At 37.8% G+C, this 15,567-nt stretch overlaps 1 protein-coding gene across 13 annotated transcripts in view; it reads right to left on the reverse strand.

The window, feature by feature from the left end:
* The window catches only part of ATP9B (ATPase phospholipid transporting 9B (putative)), a 115,063-nt gene that overhangs the window by 89,228 nt on the left and 10,268 nt on the right, over positions 1-15,567 (reverse strand). For 2 of the 13 annotated variants that reach the window (XM_083623719.1, XM_083623728.1), the window contains exons 3-5: positions 8,085-8,235; positions 3,141-3,254; positions 1,184-1,292 (exon numbers count right to left, since the gene is read on the reverse strand). In XM_083623719.1, the coding sequence (XP_083479845.1) occupies positions 1,184-1,292; positions 3,141-3,254; positions 8,085-8,235 (374 nt within the window). Of the gene's footprint in view, positions 1-1,183; positions 1,293-3,140; positions 3,255-8,058; positions 8,236-15,567 lie in introns of all 13 variants that reach the window. The other 11 variants (XM_083623727.1, XM_083623726.1, XM_083623725.1 and 8 more) reach the window with 7 other exon arrangements.

The raw sequence follows: 15,567 nt of genomic DNA on the forward strand, positions 1-15,567 counted from the left end.
GGGGGAGAGAGGCTGAAAGTAATGTACAACAGATGGACAGAGTGCACATTTGGATACATATTTGACTAGGTATCCATAGACACATTCTGCCCCTACTACTCAAATGAGCACAAGTGGGTTGTGTAAGAGGGTGTTTTCCAACATGCAGAGAGGGAGAGCAAGCCTACATGAGTGTTCTACCCTGAACTGGCCCATTAGGAGCCACAAAATCTCCTGCAATACTAAACTATCCTTTGTGGCGATCAGAAGGTTTTCAGAAAGTGGCAAACTAAACAGTAACATAAAAATGTAGCAAGCCACAATTAAGAGATGATAGAAAATCTCTACATACAGAAAGAATACTCAATGCATGAAGCCATGAAATAAAGAAAATAAGCAGTATAAGCTTCAACAAAAGGCATCGTTTAATGGAAATTTACAAGCAGAGTTTTAGTTAATAGCATTCATTTTTGTTCCAAAGGCTAGCCATGGATGAATGCATATGGATGATTTCAATGTATACATAACAGAGGGAAAATGGAATGTTAATTATTGTTATATTAAACACCAAATAAAATTAAAATCTATTCAGCAGTTTTACCAAATATATTGGCTTATTCTTTGAGTAAGATCAACACAAGAGAGAAATGTATGCTGTATTTAACATAACCTTTTGCCTTTGATAGTTTCATCTTTGAAGAATCTAGTGCAGACATGCACAACCTTTGAGTTAAATGCAATCCATGATTCATACATTGTTTATTTCAGGCTATAATGCCAGCATTTTTAAAAAGAATTTATACAGCACTCTTTAGAGAATTTTGGCATATGTATTTTATGTGTGATGAACTCATATTCTTATGCCTTATTCAAGTGATAGTGATTAATATATAATTTCCATCAGTTATAGCTAGTGGTAGTCTTGTTAGTTTCCCTCAGTAAAATCTACTAGGCCAGCATAATTTGTGACCCACTGCACTGAATGAAACCCACCAACCATGTATGGCAACCTTCTATTTGCTGCCTGCCTAGGATTACAAACACAGGAGACTGTTAAGCACCGAACAGGCCACAGTATATGCTAATAAGCTGTGTTTTTTTGGTTGGCCATAATTTGGAGGTCTTGTTTAAAGAAATAGTACTTCACACAGACCAGAAAATATGAATGCTATTTATGATTCACAGGGAAAAAAAGTTTGCCAACCTCTTATTGTAAGCTTGCTATATAATTGAGAGTTCATTTCCTTGTCTCGCTGGTAACGACGAAATTCATCAACTGCCTCTCGTAGCACTGTGACAGCCAAAACAAATCCCTGTTTAAAATATAACAAACATTTCCCGAAATGGAAAATATTTCTATTAAAATCCACAGATAAGAAAAGCATGCGCTTTATATTTCATTTTAGTAGGACTGTTTGGAGTTTTGTTGTGTGTTTTCTTCCCTTTTGCCAAGGTCATAGTTATTCCAGAACACCTGAGGAAAATTTGAGACATAGCCAATGATTTCTGGAAACATTTCCAAAACATGTGATGAAACTATTGAACAGGCTCTCATCACAATAATAAAATATAGTACCCTCCACTCAAAGCTATTTTCAGATAAATTCACATCTAAAAGGCAATGGGATGGTTCATATGCAACAACAAACTGTGGGTGTGTAGCTGTGTTAACAGAGCTGGTAGAACCAATGCACACTGGCACTCCACTCTCTCCTTTCCTGGTTCAAGATACATCATAGTTTTCCCTTCTGTGCAGCTTCAGTTTGTGCTTGCTCTGCAAATCAGGAGCAAACCCTGGTTTTCAATTCTTATTTAGAGAGCAAGCACAAACCAAAGATGACTTGCTTCAAACCAGGAAAGGAGGAAGGGCATTCCAAGCTCAAGCGAGGGGGAAGCGTATGAGCCAAAGGTTCAGGCACGTAACACCAAAGCATGGTTTCGATGTTACAGTTGCACCAACCCATGCTCTCCAAGACATGAAGCTGAGGTGCATGATAAAAATCATCAAGCACACTTACTTTTAAATAAAGGTTGAAATGTCACAAGAGAAGACTAATCTCCTAAACGAGTTTTTCTTTTTGCCTTGAAGGTGGGTAACTTGACTTTGGTTAAAAATTATAGTGAGCCAAAACTCAGTTATTTAGGAGTAAGTTCCATAGAATCAATTACTTCCAAAAATGTACTGAAACATTTGTTTTTAGCTGCATATACTAGATCAGATATACCAAACATTTGGACTATGTGCCACATGTAGACCTTATAGCATTTTTTTCTGGAGTAGTTATAAAAAAGTTTGGCCAATTCCCTTTGAAAATAAAATCAATAACCAATGTCAAATGTAATATCCTGGCTATAGCCAGATACTTCCAATGTTTTTAGACAGCATAGGTAGAATCGTAGTTCTTAAATTATAGAACATACAAGTTGTAACTTTTTATTATAGATAAAAGTATTATTATTTTTTAAAATGTGCTTAGTTTTCCCAGACACACACAGGTCCATTTAACATGAGAGTCACATTTCTTTTGATCTGACTCTGTTCAGATATAACACGTCATGATCTGTGAAGTGTTGTTAAAGAGACCAGGAGTTACCCTGCAATTCCTCTCCTTTCCTCACAAGATCGTATTCTCTTTTGCTCCTTTCTCATTCAAAATCCCCCACTAACTATGGTCAAAACCGTAAGTATCTGAAACTAAATAGACTTCAGTGTCTGGTTCAAAGCCATGTCGTTTGACATTAGCTCTGAAAAGAGAATGGAGATCATTCAAGTGAGAAATGGGAGAAGCATGGAAATCAGAAGAATACTCCTGATCTCTAACCATTAAGAAATAGGAAATGTTTCTTTTGCACTGAGCGTCTTTCATGTGTGGTAGAAGCTAGTGTGGTGGAAGAGCGCCACAGAGCTGATCCCCAAAGCTGCTGTCAGGGACTGGGATGGGACAATGGCAGAGCTGGGCTTCATGAACACAACAGCAGAGCCAATCTTGTGCTCTTGCCAGCATATGTGCACAGAACCAACATCACTGCCATTGCTCTTTCCAGGTAAGCTGCCATGCCCATCAGTGTTAGGAGACAGTTAATACAACCACACTGGCCATGTGCACACAAGCTCATAAAAGAAATATATATATATATAGTTGTATAGCATTTTTGATTACCAGAGGAGCCCAATAGGTGTAGAGGTAGCCTATTTTCAGCGCTGGTACGAACTGTGAGCAGGAGACTACGAGAAAATAAAGATTCAAGAAAAACTTGAATTGTTCATATAAAACCTAAAAGTGAAAGAAAAAAGAAAAACCAGGAAATGGTGCTTTCAAAAACAGAAACTTTTTTTATGTAACAGGAACTTTAATCACAATTATAATCAATAATAGTTTCTTTTCCTTTTTTTGAGTGCTGCTTTCAACATGGCTTGAACTATCTCTACTAACACAGAAAAATCAATCAATAGAAACATGAACATTTAATGATGATGACTATTCCAATATAAAATATTAAATAGAAAATTCATCCATAATATAGTATCTAATATAGTATCTAGCATTTATTGTAGCACTGCAGAATGTTCATTAGACAAAACATGTATTATCTTAGCAATACTTAGCAATACAATAAGCTTATAAGCAGAGTTCAAGAATGTAGAGGAGGGTATCCTTTACAGGAGCCCAGACACTAATAAGGGGCACCCTGTAATTTAGCAATGGGGGGAGGGTAAGTGTCTGTTGGTTACTAATAGTATCATAGAATTGTAGATAGTCAGCAAGCTTCGCTAAGAATTGTTTTCAGGCTAGATATTTTGTTAAACAAAACTAGCACATGAGGAAGGTTGGGTAACAGTGTGAGCCATAGAAACTTTTAAAAGTTTAGAAGTATAATTTCAAAATTAAAAGAGAAGCATTTTTTCATGGCTCATGAAACTGTATGCATGGAATGGTACTGTGGTGTGTATGTAAAGGTAAAGGGACCCCTGACCGTTAGGTCCAGTCGCAGACGACTGGGGTTGTGGCGCTCACCTCACTTTATTGGCCGAGGGTGCTGGCGTACAGCTTCCGGGTCATGTAGCCAACATGACTAAGCCGCTTCTGGAGAACCAGAGCAGCACACGGAAACGCCGTTTACCTTCCCACTTATTTATCTACTTGCACTTTGATGTGCTTTCGAACTGCTAGGTTGGCAGGAGCAGGGACCAAGCAACGGAATCTCACCCCGTCGCGGGGATTCAAACCGCTGACCTTCTGATCAGCAAGCCCAAGGCTCTGTGGTTTAGACTACAGCGCCACCCGCGTCCCAAGTGGTGTGTATGTAGGAGAGGCCAATGCTACTCATCCTCAAAAAATGTTTGAGCTTCTGAAAGGTACTTCAGTTATATCTCCATAATATGGATGGGGAACTAACCTGAGAAAACAGTGATTTGATTAATGTTCTCTAAATTCATAGCTAAAGTGAGGCCACTAGTCAATAACAAATGTGATAAAAGAACAACTCCAGTATTGCCTAGCCATTAGCAACAAGAGTAATGAATACAGAAAAGAAAAGTATATAACCTTCCAAAAAGAAAGAGTTATGATATAAGAGGAAACAGTATGCATATAATCAAAGTGATACAAAATAGTTGCTCTGGATTGTACTGTACAATAAAATCAGCATAATATAACCTGTCACTCTACTATTATCCCTAGTTACTCTCCCCACGGGAAAAATGTTAATATTGTAATTTATTTATGTTTAAATACATTTCCTTTTTTAATATGAAAATAAAGAATGTTACCCCAAAGTCTCCTTGTGGGTAGAATGCAAACACAGTGCATTCAAATGTAAGCTCCAGACAAACCAACGTATTATGGAAATTTCAATACAAGGAAATTCAATTGGTTTAGCAGTTATTACTGATTTACAAGTATGTGTACAAATGCTAAGAGGTACGCTACAGAAATACTGTGTTTATATTTACAATGAAACTTGATTATTCTGTTCTAGAATGTTTAAATTCTTATATAAATTAATCTCAGCAGGGTAACAATATTTCCTCCCTCACCACTAATTAATTTAAAATCCCAGTTAGTATCAATTAATAGCTCAGTAATTTGCATTCATACTAAAGCCAGAATAGGATTCCAACTGTGCAATTACAAAACGCTTTCAAACTATTCCATTTCCTAAGGAAAAGTTTAAGAAAAAATATTCCAAGACTAATAATGCATCTGGACTATGCTGTGCCAACAGGTGTTCACAAATCATGGCTGATCTTTGCAGGCATCGGGATTCTGCCTAAACCCCTGAAACACACATTGTGCATTTAACTACAGTAATCAATGTCTAAATGTATACTTAATGACCTTTAGGAAAACGTTCAGTGTAAATAGAGAAAATTTTGGTTTCATGCAATGAAAATGAAAATATTTGTCTGCATGAAAGCAGTTGACATTAATACTCTCAAAAGAAAACACATTATGGAGTCCACATTATGGACTCACTTTTTCTTTTTAATAAAGAAGGGGTTATAAGTAATATCCTTGTATGTGCCAGCTAGCTGAATAATGTTGGTGGGTTAGGGGGAGTGTAAGGAGGGGGGGGGGGAACCAGTGCACAAGGTTTACAAAAATCTGCATTCTTACTGAAATTAAGAATTGAAAGACGCAGCATTCTTGTCAACAAGTAACCAACAAGATAATTTATTACTGTGGAAAAAGGCACAGTATATAATGGCCTGTTTATTTCACACTCATTGAAACACCTCTCCCTCAAGAGTTACTTTTCAGTCAAATATTAAATTAGAAACTAACAAGGCTGGCTATCCAAAGAATCAATGCTAAAGTCATAGAATTTACTGAAATCAGTCAAAGAACAAAAAAATAAAGCCAAACTGTGCCCTTTTGTGATTTGCACAAAATGTATTACAACAAATTATTATTGTCAGTGTTGAAAAGAATTCTGCATCCTGAAAACCATAATAAGCCAAAAGAAAATCTGAAGAGACAGAACATTATTTTAAACTGGATTTAGTTAATACAGGGTTTTGTTATATGCCTATAAAACACATAATAGCCAACACCGTATAAAGGTTTCTTACATAAAAACAATTGCTACATTTATGGGTGTTTTTGTAATCTGTACCACTAGCCATACTGGGGAATTAACTTTCCAACCACTTATTCTGCATTTAAAGTCAACACTCTGTGAGGAACATTTCAACAGAGATGTGAAAAACAAAAAAACAAAAATAGGAGGTTGGTTTACTTGTGAGCTCAAAATAAGGGAAAATATTTATCCCTCTCTCATTAATGCACAATTTAGTGCCACTAGGTAATACACAGCTTTAAAACTGCAAAAAAGCAATATTAACTCTTAAAAATTTCTTGGATAAGGAATGAATGTGAGTAAAGAATATGTATATGGATTTTAGCCCTGCTTTGTTATTCACATTTTATACTTAATAACTGATTACCAAATACTAAATACATGTTCATATATAGCATTAATGTATACAAGCCACAAGTTTACCCAATTAAAAAAATGAACACATGAAGCACTCTCACCCTTTGTGTTTTGCACAAAAAATCTTAACGGGACAATCGTATACAGGTCTACTCAGAAGTCAGTATTACAGAGGTCATAGGAGCTCACTTCCAAATAAGATAGCATAGGATTGTAGACTACAGACAGGTCTTTTTCTACTCTTGCATTTACTTTGACCTGAAGGTACATACAATACAATGCAATGCTTCCAACAAGGGAACAATTTGAAGTCAAATTTATACAGCCTTCAAATCAGACACACATTTTACAAAGAGGTCATTTTACATGTACCTATCCTGAAGCCTAAGATTAAAAATACTCATTAACAGGTATTTTAAATCACCCAAAACCTGTAGGACCAATCTAATAAAATTTAAACACTTAAAACTATTTTTTGTCTTTGCTGGGAGATTTAATCATATGCTTATCTATCCTAGTAAAATCAATGAAACATAAACATGCTTAACTTTGTCTGGATCATGTCATATAATCGTGTCTTAGAACTGGTGTGCCCAATGTGACGCCTGAGGCCACAATGACACCCATGAAAAGCTTCCCCTCACTCCCCCCTTCACCACTAGTTATCTTCCCCCACCCCAAACACCTTGGAAGTCAGCAGATATCAGTCTGAAAAATTACAGTCAAGATGGGGGCTTGTTGGTATTTCCTCTTTCAGCTCACTAGCCTTCCATGCTGAGATTGGCCCTCCAACAGATAATGTGGGAGGGGAAACATTTTTTTAAGAAAAAGGTAAGGTGTAGGAGATGTGAGATCCAGGGGGTATGGAGAGAGAAAGGAAGAATGGAGCAGCCAATCAGATGGAGCAGGGTAAAAAAAAGAAAGGAAAGAAGGAATTGAGTATGTGTCAGAGTGTACGGGGTATGTATATTTGTTTCCTCCCATCTTTTCTATGTGTCTCTTCCTTGCTTTGTTTCTCCTCTCTTCTCTGGGTTTCTATGTCTGTTTCCCCACCCCAGGGTCTGGAGGTCTGTGTTTGCCTTTTTTCTCTCCTTATCTCTGGGGGCCTGTCTTGGGCATTCCTCTTCCCAGCTTGCATCCCTCTCAGTGCCCAAGAAACACATGTATGCGGTGGGAATGAGGAGAGGGCACTCCCTACGATTTGTGACAGTTCAAGCTCAGAATGGCAACTTTTTGAAAATTCCAGATGTGCCCACAGGCCCAGAAATAATCTGCTTTAGAAGATTAACTGTATTTATTGTCGGGCGTTCTCTTGTTATGCTGTGTAATTGTTTTCCTCCCAATGTTTCATTGTGCCCTTGTTTTTTTAAAGAAAATATATACCTGTGATCTTTTGATGAAGGGTGGTAGTCAAATTAAATAAAAACAATACCTAAAAATAATTTGCCAGTCTCTGCTCCTCACAGGTAATCATCACTGATCCCACTAATCACTTTAACCAACAAGCACATTTCTCAGTGGGAAAAGAGGATTGCCTGAACTTCAAATAAGCATGAAACGATTGCACAACTTATCATTCAAATGATTTGTTTTAAAATATTGTAAGACATACAATTTATAAGGGACATAAACTAAGCCCACCTTTAAGGAATCATTAGTAGCCTTACCCCAGGTATAAATGTAAAGATATTGTATTTTTGATTTTTTATAGCATTTCTTGGATATTTTTCTTCGCATTTTTCAGGACATCCAAGCCATACTGTGCGTGCTTTGAGTTCTTTCTTTCTCCGGCAAATGTTTATGAGCCAATCACAGCAACTGCAAGGAAAAAGAAAGCTATGCTTTAAATGTCAGTATAGTATATTCAGCTTGCTAAAAGGAAAGCAGTGGTTCTTAAAGAAACTCAATGCAACTAACAGATCTCATATGCCTATTTTTTATTTTTACAGTATTTGTAAACAGAGTCATGTCCACAAGCTTCCTGTGTATTTTAGGAGTGGTGCTAGTTCTGTCTTAACCACGTTGACTGAAAAGCAGTTCCATAAATTCAGGGCACAAAGCCTGGTTTTTACTGAGTTCAGCAACAAAGCTAGGGAAAGGATGCATTGGATCTCTGGCACTGTTTTCCTAGGCTTTCCCTCCCCCATCCCATGCACTCCCGATAGCACCTCAAATATGCTTCAAGGGGCTCCTGACCTTCCAGGAAAGCTTATTGGAGTGCAGGCTGCTGCCATTGGCAGAGGAAGGCTGAAATGCCACTGCATATATATGTGGCACTTTGCAACTCGGCCAGCAGCTATAGTGGACAGAGTATAGAATTACTATTTTTTTAAGAACACCGCAAGATAAAATGTAGCACCTATATGCTTAGGAAAGCTGCCCTGGTGGTTATAATCTATATAGAAAAGAACTGCTTTATTGCTTTGATGCAGCACTATAGATTTTAATATGTGAATTATTCAGTTTTGTTTGATTAATTTTAATTCTTAATAATACAACAAATTAAAGACTTTCAACATCTCTTTGTGCTTTCAATTACAAAACAGAATATTTTGAGTGAAGAATTGTTCATGAATTGGAAGGCTGACTCGGGTAACAACTATTCCTCCCACTTAGGCAGGTGCCAAAACCTTCATCAGCTTAGCAAACAAATTACATATGTTTGAACAAAGTTTGGCACTGCTAAACAGTGGTGATGCCTGTGATAAAGGACTGATTGGCACCTAGAGATAAGTACACTTTAAGCCCTCAGATGCAATGAGGTCTCCACTGATGGAAATAATTATAGATTTTGACAATTCAATTTTAAGTATTTATTGCAAGCAAATAGGATTCAATACTTTCAAGACGTGGATATCAGCAAGCCTGTGTCCATCTGAAGCAGAAATCCCCATCAGTTGGTATACAGAGGCTGCTGCATGCCTTTTGCGATCATGTGCCTTTTGCCCGCAAAACAGTAACAAAGGCTCCTCTATGCAAGTCAAAGCATACATAGTTACATTCAGAGAAACATTTGGAAGAAATAATCTAAGGTTAGTATTGAGTTTAGAAATAAAACATTTACACAACTGTTGCTAACAAAGGGTAGTAATGAGACCTATTGCTTAAAGAGCATTAAAAAAATATACTTTGAGTTATGGGGAATGTAATTTTTAGAGGTTGCTGTTAATATTTCTTATCAGACATTCACCATAAGGTCCTAGGGTGAGTTGCAACAATTAAAAATATATACCGTATTGGCCTGAATATCAGCCTCACTTTTCCCAAATTCCGACCATGAAAAGTTAAAAGTGCGGCTTATATTTGCAACCTTATGGTATGGAGCCAGGAGCATGGGGCAAACAGCACCAGGAGTGCGGCAAAGCGGTGCTCGCCCTGTGCATAGTCCCTCGACCTCTCCCCCAAAGCCTGGGAAGGGAGAGAACGAGGAAGGGTAAAGGCCACCAGCAACGCAGCGTGGCTCCCCCACCCCCCCCCCCCCCGTTTGCAGACAAGAGCAGCAAGGAATGGAGTCCGTCCCCCCCCCCCAATTTTAAAAGTGCAGCTTATATTCAGGTGCGGCTTATATTCGGGCCGATACGGTATATTAAAAACAGTTAAAGCAGATTACAATAAAAAGGATAGGTTGGGTCCTAAAATATATATCAAAAGTGTCAAAGGCCAGAATGAAAGAAGTGTGCCTTCAGCATATGATGAATACTACACAACAAAGGTACCAGACTCACATATGTGGACAAGAAATTGCACACCTTAAGACAGAATGCTGTCTCCCATTCTGCCACCCCCTGAACTTCTGAGCCCCCAAACACCACATCCAAGACTACCTCTGCCAGCTCGGTCTAGAAGGCTGTAGTGTAGCAGGGCGGATGATACACTATCATCCCTGTTCCGATCCAAGACCACAAACAATTCCTTGAACCCAAGAACAGTGTGGATTGGTCTCACTGCGAGGGAGTTTGAATTTCTATCGATGATGATGGCAACAGTCCTTACCACCACTGCTGGCCTGGAGCGGTCTTACACTGCCTAAGCAGGCAGACTCAGCTGGGTCAGCGTAGGATATGGATTTATAGATTTGTTTAGTAAAGTTATCAAGCCCTTCCAAAATATAATTTCTTGTTACCACAGACAACGTATCAAATGACACGCAAATTCAATTTGGATCAACCCAGCCATGACACAACTATCACCTGATACCCAATATAATAGCTAAATGCTTTGGACGGGAGAACCAAATACTTTTGCTCGCATTCTAACTATACATTGAGTTTCCTTTTCATCTAATTTTTTAAAAAAGGTTTTTAGACAAAATCACACAATTTCAATTTATATAGACAATGGAATTTTTTAATTAAATGTGCTATTATAGAAAAGATGCAAGGCCCTACTTGCTATAACCAATAGTACAAGAGAGAAGGCTGTTGTGTTGTTTTACTACTTACCTCTCTCATCTTTGTCTCATGTACACATATATATTTCCAGTATAATTAAAGTTAACAAAAACTCTGGAGAGCATAATGAATAGCAGAATAGATTTTGTTAAAGTTTAACTTCTTATTGTAATAAAAATCTGTATAGTAACATTGTTTTTTCCTAAAAACAGAAAAAGTACCCTAGTGGCACTGATTAGAGATATACTTAAAAGAATAGCAATTGTTGAACAAAACTGGTATAGATCTTACTATTTTGCATATGAAATACGTTCTGCCAAGTCAAAAGCTGAACTTAAAAAACATTTTTAAAAAACTTTCCAGCCATTCCCACTTGTACTCATTTTCAAGCTTAACTAAAAGGAAATTACTCAGAACATTTTTTAAAAAATCAAGAAGACAAAAAAAGTCCCTATATTGGCATACTCAGTCCAAGGATAAGCTATTCTTTATTAAATTCTAAATAGCAAGAACTACATCTACGAAGAAAACATACTGTAATTAATGTACTCAACGGGTAGCTTTGATCATCAGGCCTAAAGCGACACTGTAGTCATGTCATTCTTAAAAGTTCAGCATTTTCCCATGCATTTTCCCTGAACAACAAATGTGTTGCAGATTAACTGAAAGTGTACAGGCCATCTTACAGTCGAAATTAATTCGAGTATTTGATATCCCCTTCATTTCATATGGAAATGTTCAACCGCACCGTTTTCACAGGGACAAAGTAGTGTGTCTGTGGGTATATACGCATATATATCAGAGAGAACTGCAATGTACATCTCATGAGAAAGCAATCAATCTAGTCCAAAGAACTCCAGAGTATTGATCTATGTGCATTATACTTTCACAAGCTAAAAGAGAGTGTCTAAACTAAAAATGGAAGAAATAATTACAACTAAAAATGAGTTAGCTTTCAAAAGCTTAACATAGCATATTCAATTAAGTTTTATTCAGAGTAGATGCAGGGAAATTAATGGACCTAACTTAGTCAAGTACATTACTTTCAATGGGTCTACTCTGAGTAAAACTTAGTTGAATACTATTCATTGGTTATATTTTTCTGAAGGCATTAATTGTATTACAGATCACTGAAATCAAGCACACAGGAATTCTGCCAATTCTGAGAAAGGTAACATAGCTACTGTGCTTAACAAGCTTAAAGAAGAGAGAGCTTGATATTTTGTTGTTTTTGACACTGTAAGGATAAATTTGGGCAGAATGTTACCTCATTTATAGGTAGTGTATCCTCAGACTTAAGATATTTGAGGAAAAGTAGTTTAGATATTCTCATTTTTTATACCGATGCTATTGACAGTTTTAAAATGCAAGCAATTCTATAATTAAAAATATCTAGAGGAAAACTGAAGTTTAGCAAGGTCTGTTAAGCTTATAATTCACGGACTCAACATCTTTAACAGTGTTGTCCTATAAGGTGTCTACTCACTTGTACAGTGGTACCTCTAGCTGCGGACTTAATCCGTTTCAGTGTGCTGTTAGCACCCCAAAAACTCCACAATTAGATTGCTTCTGTGCATGCACGGGGGCAAAATCGGAAGTAAACACTTCCAGGTTTGCTGCGTTCGTAAGCTGAAAGTCCGTAACAAAAGCAGGACGCAACATGAGGTATGACTGTACAGGTAACTCGCAACCAATGCACATTTAACTTGTGTACATTCAGCTTTACGCACTTGGCAAAAAAACTGAAGCAAGTTTGGCTTTACGTACTATCTTTGGAACATAACCCCATGTAAGTTGAGAGTCACCTGTACATATAATTGACTTCAATTACTCCTTGGTAAATGGTAAAGCCTAAATGTATGGTTCCATCTCTGTATTTGGGTACATGAAAGAGCTGGGCTATCACATTTGGATATAATAAATTCACTATTCACAATAAGAATGGGCTACTATAGAGAGGAAACATTTCTAAAAGACATAACTCGTGTTACAGAGCTGCACAAGAGATTCTGACACAGAGTTCAAGAGATACCGTTCAATTAAGTAAGGCACATGTCCTAGCAGGGCTACAAAATGCCTGCGTAACTGCTCAGCTCAGCCTCTCCTATGTGATGAATGCTCTTCCTGCTTCGAAAGAGCATTGCTTTAGATCACTGAATAGAATAGAATAGAATAGAATAGAATAGAATAGAATAGAATAGAAGGCAATGCTACAAGGCTTTGCCAAAACCAGAGAAGGTGGTCTTACTGTTTATTTCAAGGCTTTGGATGAGACTGACCTGACATGCAGCATGACAAAATAGTGCATGGATCACAAAATATAAATGACAGATTTAGACCCCAACTGATTCTAATAATAATAATAAACAGCAGCTCAGTTCTCAACTTTTAAACAAAGCTTAATGAAAGCTGAAGTGCAAAATTGAAACTTCTAGAAGTAAAGATGGCAGATTTGGTTTGCGTCTAGACAACATTATGACATCAGCATCAGAGGCCCTAGACATCGGGCTTCAAAATGCAGAAGCGCTATATATTTGGCTACTTTCACAAAGTATATTAATAACTTTTTTTGTATAATGTATTGTATCATGTGAGCCATTTGGTTCTCAGAATCAGCACCCTCGCTAACACTGTAATCACAGTTCCTGAAGCAACAGAGCCAGAGTTGTCCATGAGCAAGAGGACAGTGATGTTCTGCTTCTTCTACATGCAAAAGACAAAAAGTAGTACTGCAAAAGAAGTCCATACTAGAATTACAGACGTGGTCAAATAATTAATGCATCCTGTTTGCATGATGTTCTCCTGGCTTCTTCCCATCACTTGTAAAACTTTTAATGAGATGCCCTGCCTCTCAACTAGCTGGGGCTGATGGGAGATGTAGTCTGAAACATGAAGGGTACCAGCTGAGGAAGGCTGGTGTACATAATCATTTGCTATGTGCATTTCAGAGAGGGGTTTGTAATGTAGAGTGTATATGCAGCAGATGCAGTAGATGTCTATGTACATTCCAGTTTGTAACTAACTTTCCATTAACCCTGCGGTTGGTGAATGACAACGCTTTTAAGTGGTGGCTCAGGCTCCATCAACAAGACATGCAGCTTCTTCCAAGTAGTCCTCGGAAACTGTGCAGGGTAGCAGCAGATTCTTGGGTATAAGAAATATACTGATCTTTGTCCTTAGCATTGTTCCTAAAACCCCAAACCTAGCACACTGTACCTAGCTCTACCATCTAGGTCGCTCTCATTACAGCATTTCACTGCTGTCAGCACTGTAGCTGAAGTATATATATGACAAAGCAAACTAAATTGATCAATGATATTTTTATTTAATTGTTCTATATAGCCTCCCCCAAACAGAAATGTAAAAGTCAATAGATTATACAAAAGTACCTGAAAAAATGTGGGGGCCCCCCAAAGCTAATGACTATGGTTGCAATTCTGAGCACATGCAAATGTACAAATCTTTAGCACATTACTAATTACGGCAACTTTTTATTGTGAAAAAGTGTGTTTAATATAAGTCTAACATGAGAGAGCTCTGACAATGTAAGACTAATTTCCTCAAGAGACTCTGCTAAAGTCAAGCATGAGAGTTCAACACAAGAGGTTAATAAATGACAGCAGAGTACTGGGAGATAATTCTAACTTGTATTCACTCTAGAGTCATCAGTTACATGTACTTTTTAACCTTTAAAGCTGAAATGTTAACTTATCATCAGTTAATGAATTTACGTTTCCCCCTTCACCAACATCAATCAACTCAAGATATTACCCACCGTTAGTGAATTAGTGTTAAGGCTCTCGGGAACATCATTGAAAGGGTACTGCCATCTCTCTTTACAGGTCATAAAAAATAAGTTAGGAATGAGGCCTCCAAATGGGATTTTTGCCCATTCCAATTCCTAAACTAATGAAACTTTGTAAGGACGATACACTCTAGGAAAAAGGACCTTTTGGCAAACTATTTTGAGAGGATGGGCAGTGTCAGCAGCCAGCTACAAAGAATAAAGCATGAGGATAAAATGTTATTGACAGTAACGAAATGAGCACAACAGCCATCACTGATGAGCCAAAGAACAATGGAAAATCAGATTCTGAGGCTTCCCACCATGGGGCCCTTCCACCCTTCGGATTCCGTTCTTAGACCGAGGTAAAGTTTGCAAACCGGGACACTACTTCCGGTTTTGTGGAGTTCGTAAACCAAATCATTCATAAACAGGGCTGTTCTTAAACCAAGGTACCACTGTATTTACATAAACTCAGGACAAAGAGCAGCAATCTTTGGCCACTCATCATGGACACTCCCCAATGGCTGTTTCCAGAATCCCCCTCCCTACACCACTTGCCTCATGGTGAAATGGAGTTACACTCTCCCAGAGTAACCAGGGGGAGAGGAGAAAGTCTCAGTAGAAGTACACATCCTTGCACGCTCTTTGAGCTGAAATTGCTCTGCTTAGAAACCACCTTGGGACTTGACAGAGGCCAAGTAGAGGGAGGCTAGGAAGAATTAGCTTCAGAGATCACATAACTTCTGGCACATAGTCACTCTTTCCTCCAGTGAGAGCTTCAGGGATGAAGGAAGAACAAAGGCAAAATATTATCTGCATTTCTTAATTCTTCCCCATCCCACAAGGAATCCTAAGAGGGTAGAAAAAAGTATTTTGGGGTTTGCTTCCACCACTTCAGTTCAAACCCGTCCTGCCCCACAGTAAACTCCATGGTGGCACATAATTGCAGTTTCTTAATTTTCAAATATTTTT

Source organism: Podarcis filfolensis, assembly GCF_964270895.1.
Source record: "Podarcis filfolensis genome assembly, chromosome: 7".
Lineage (NCBI taxonomy): Eukaryota > Metazoa > Chordata > Lepidosauria > Squamata > Lacertidae > Podarcis > Podarcis filfolensis.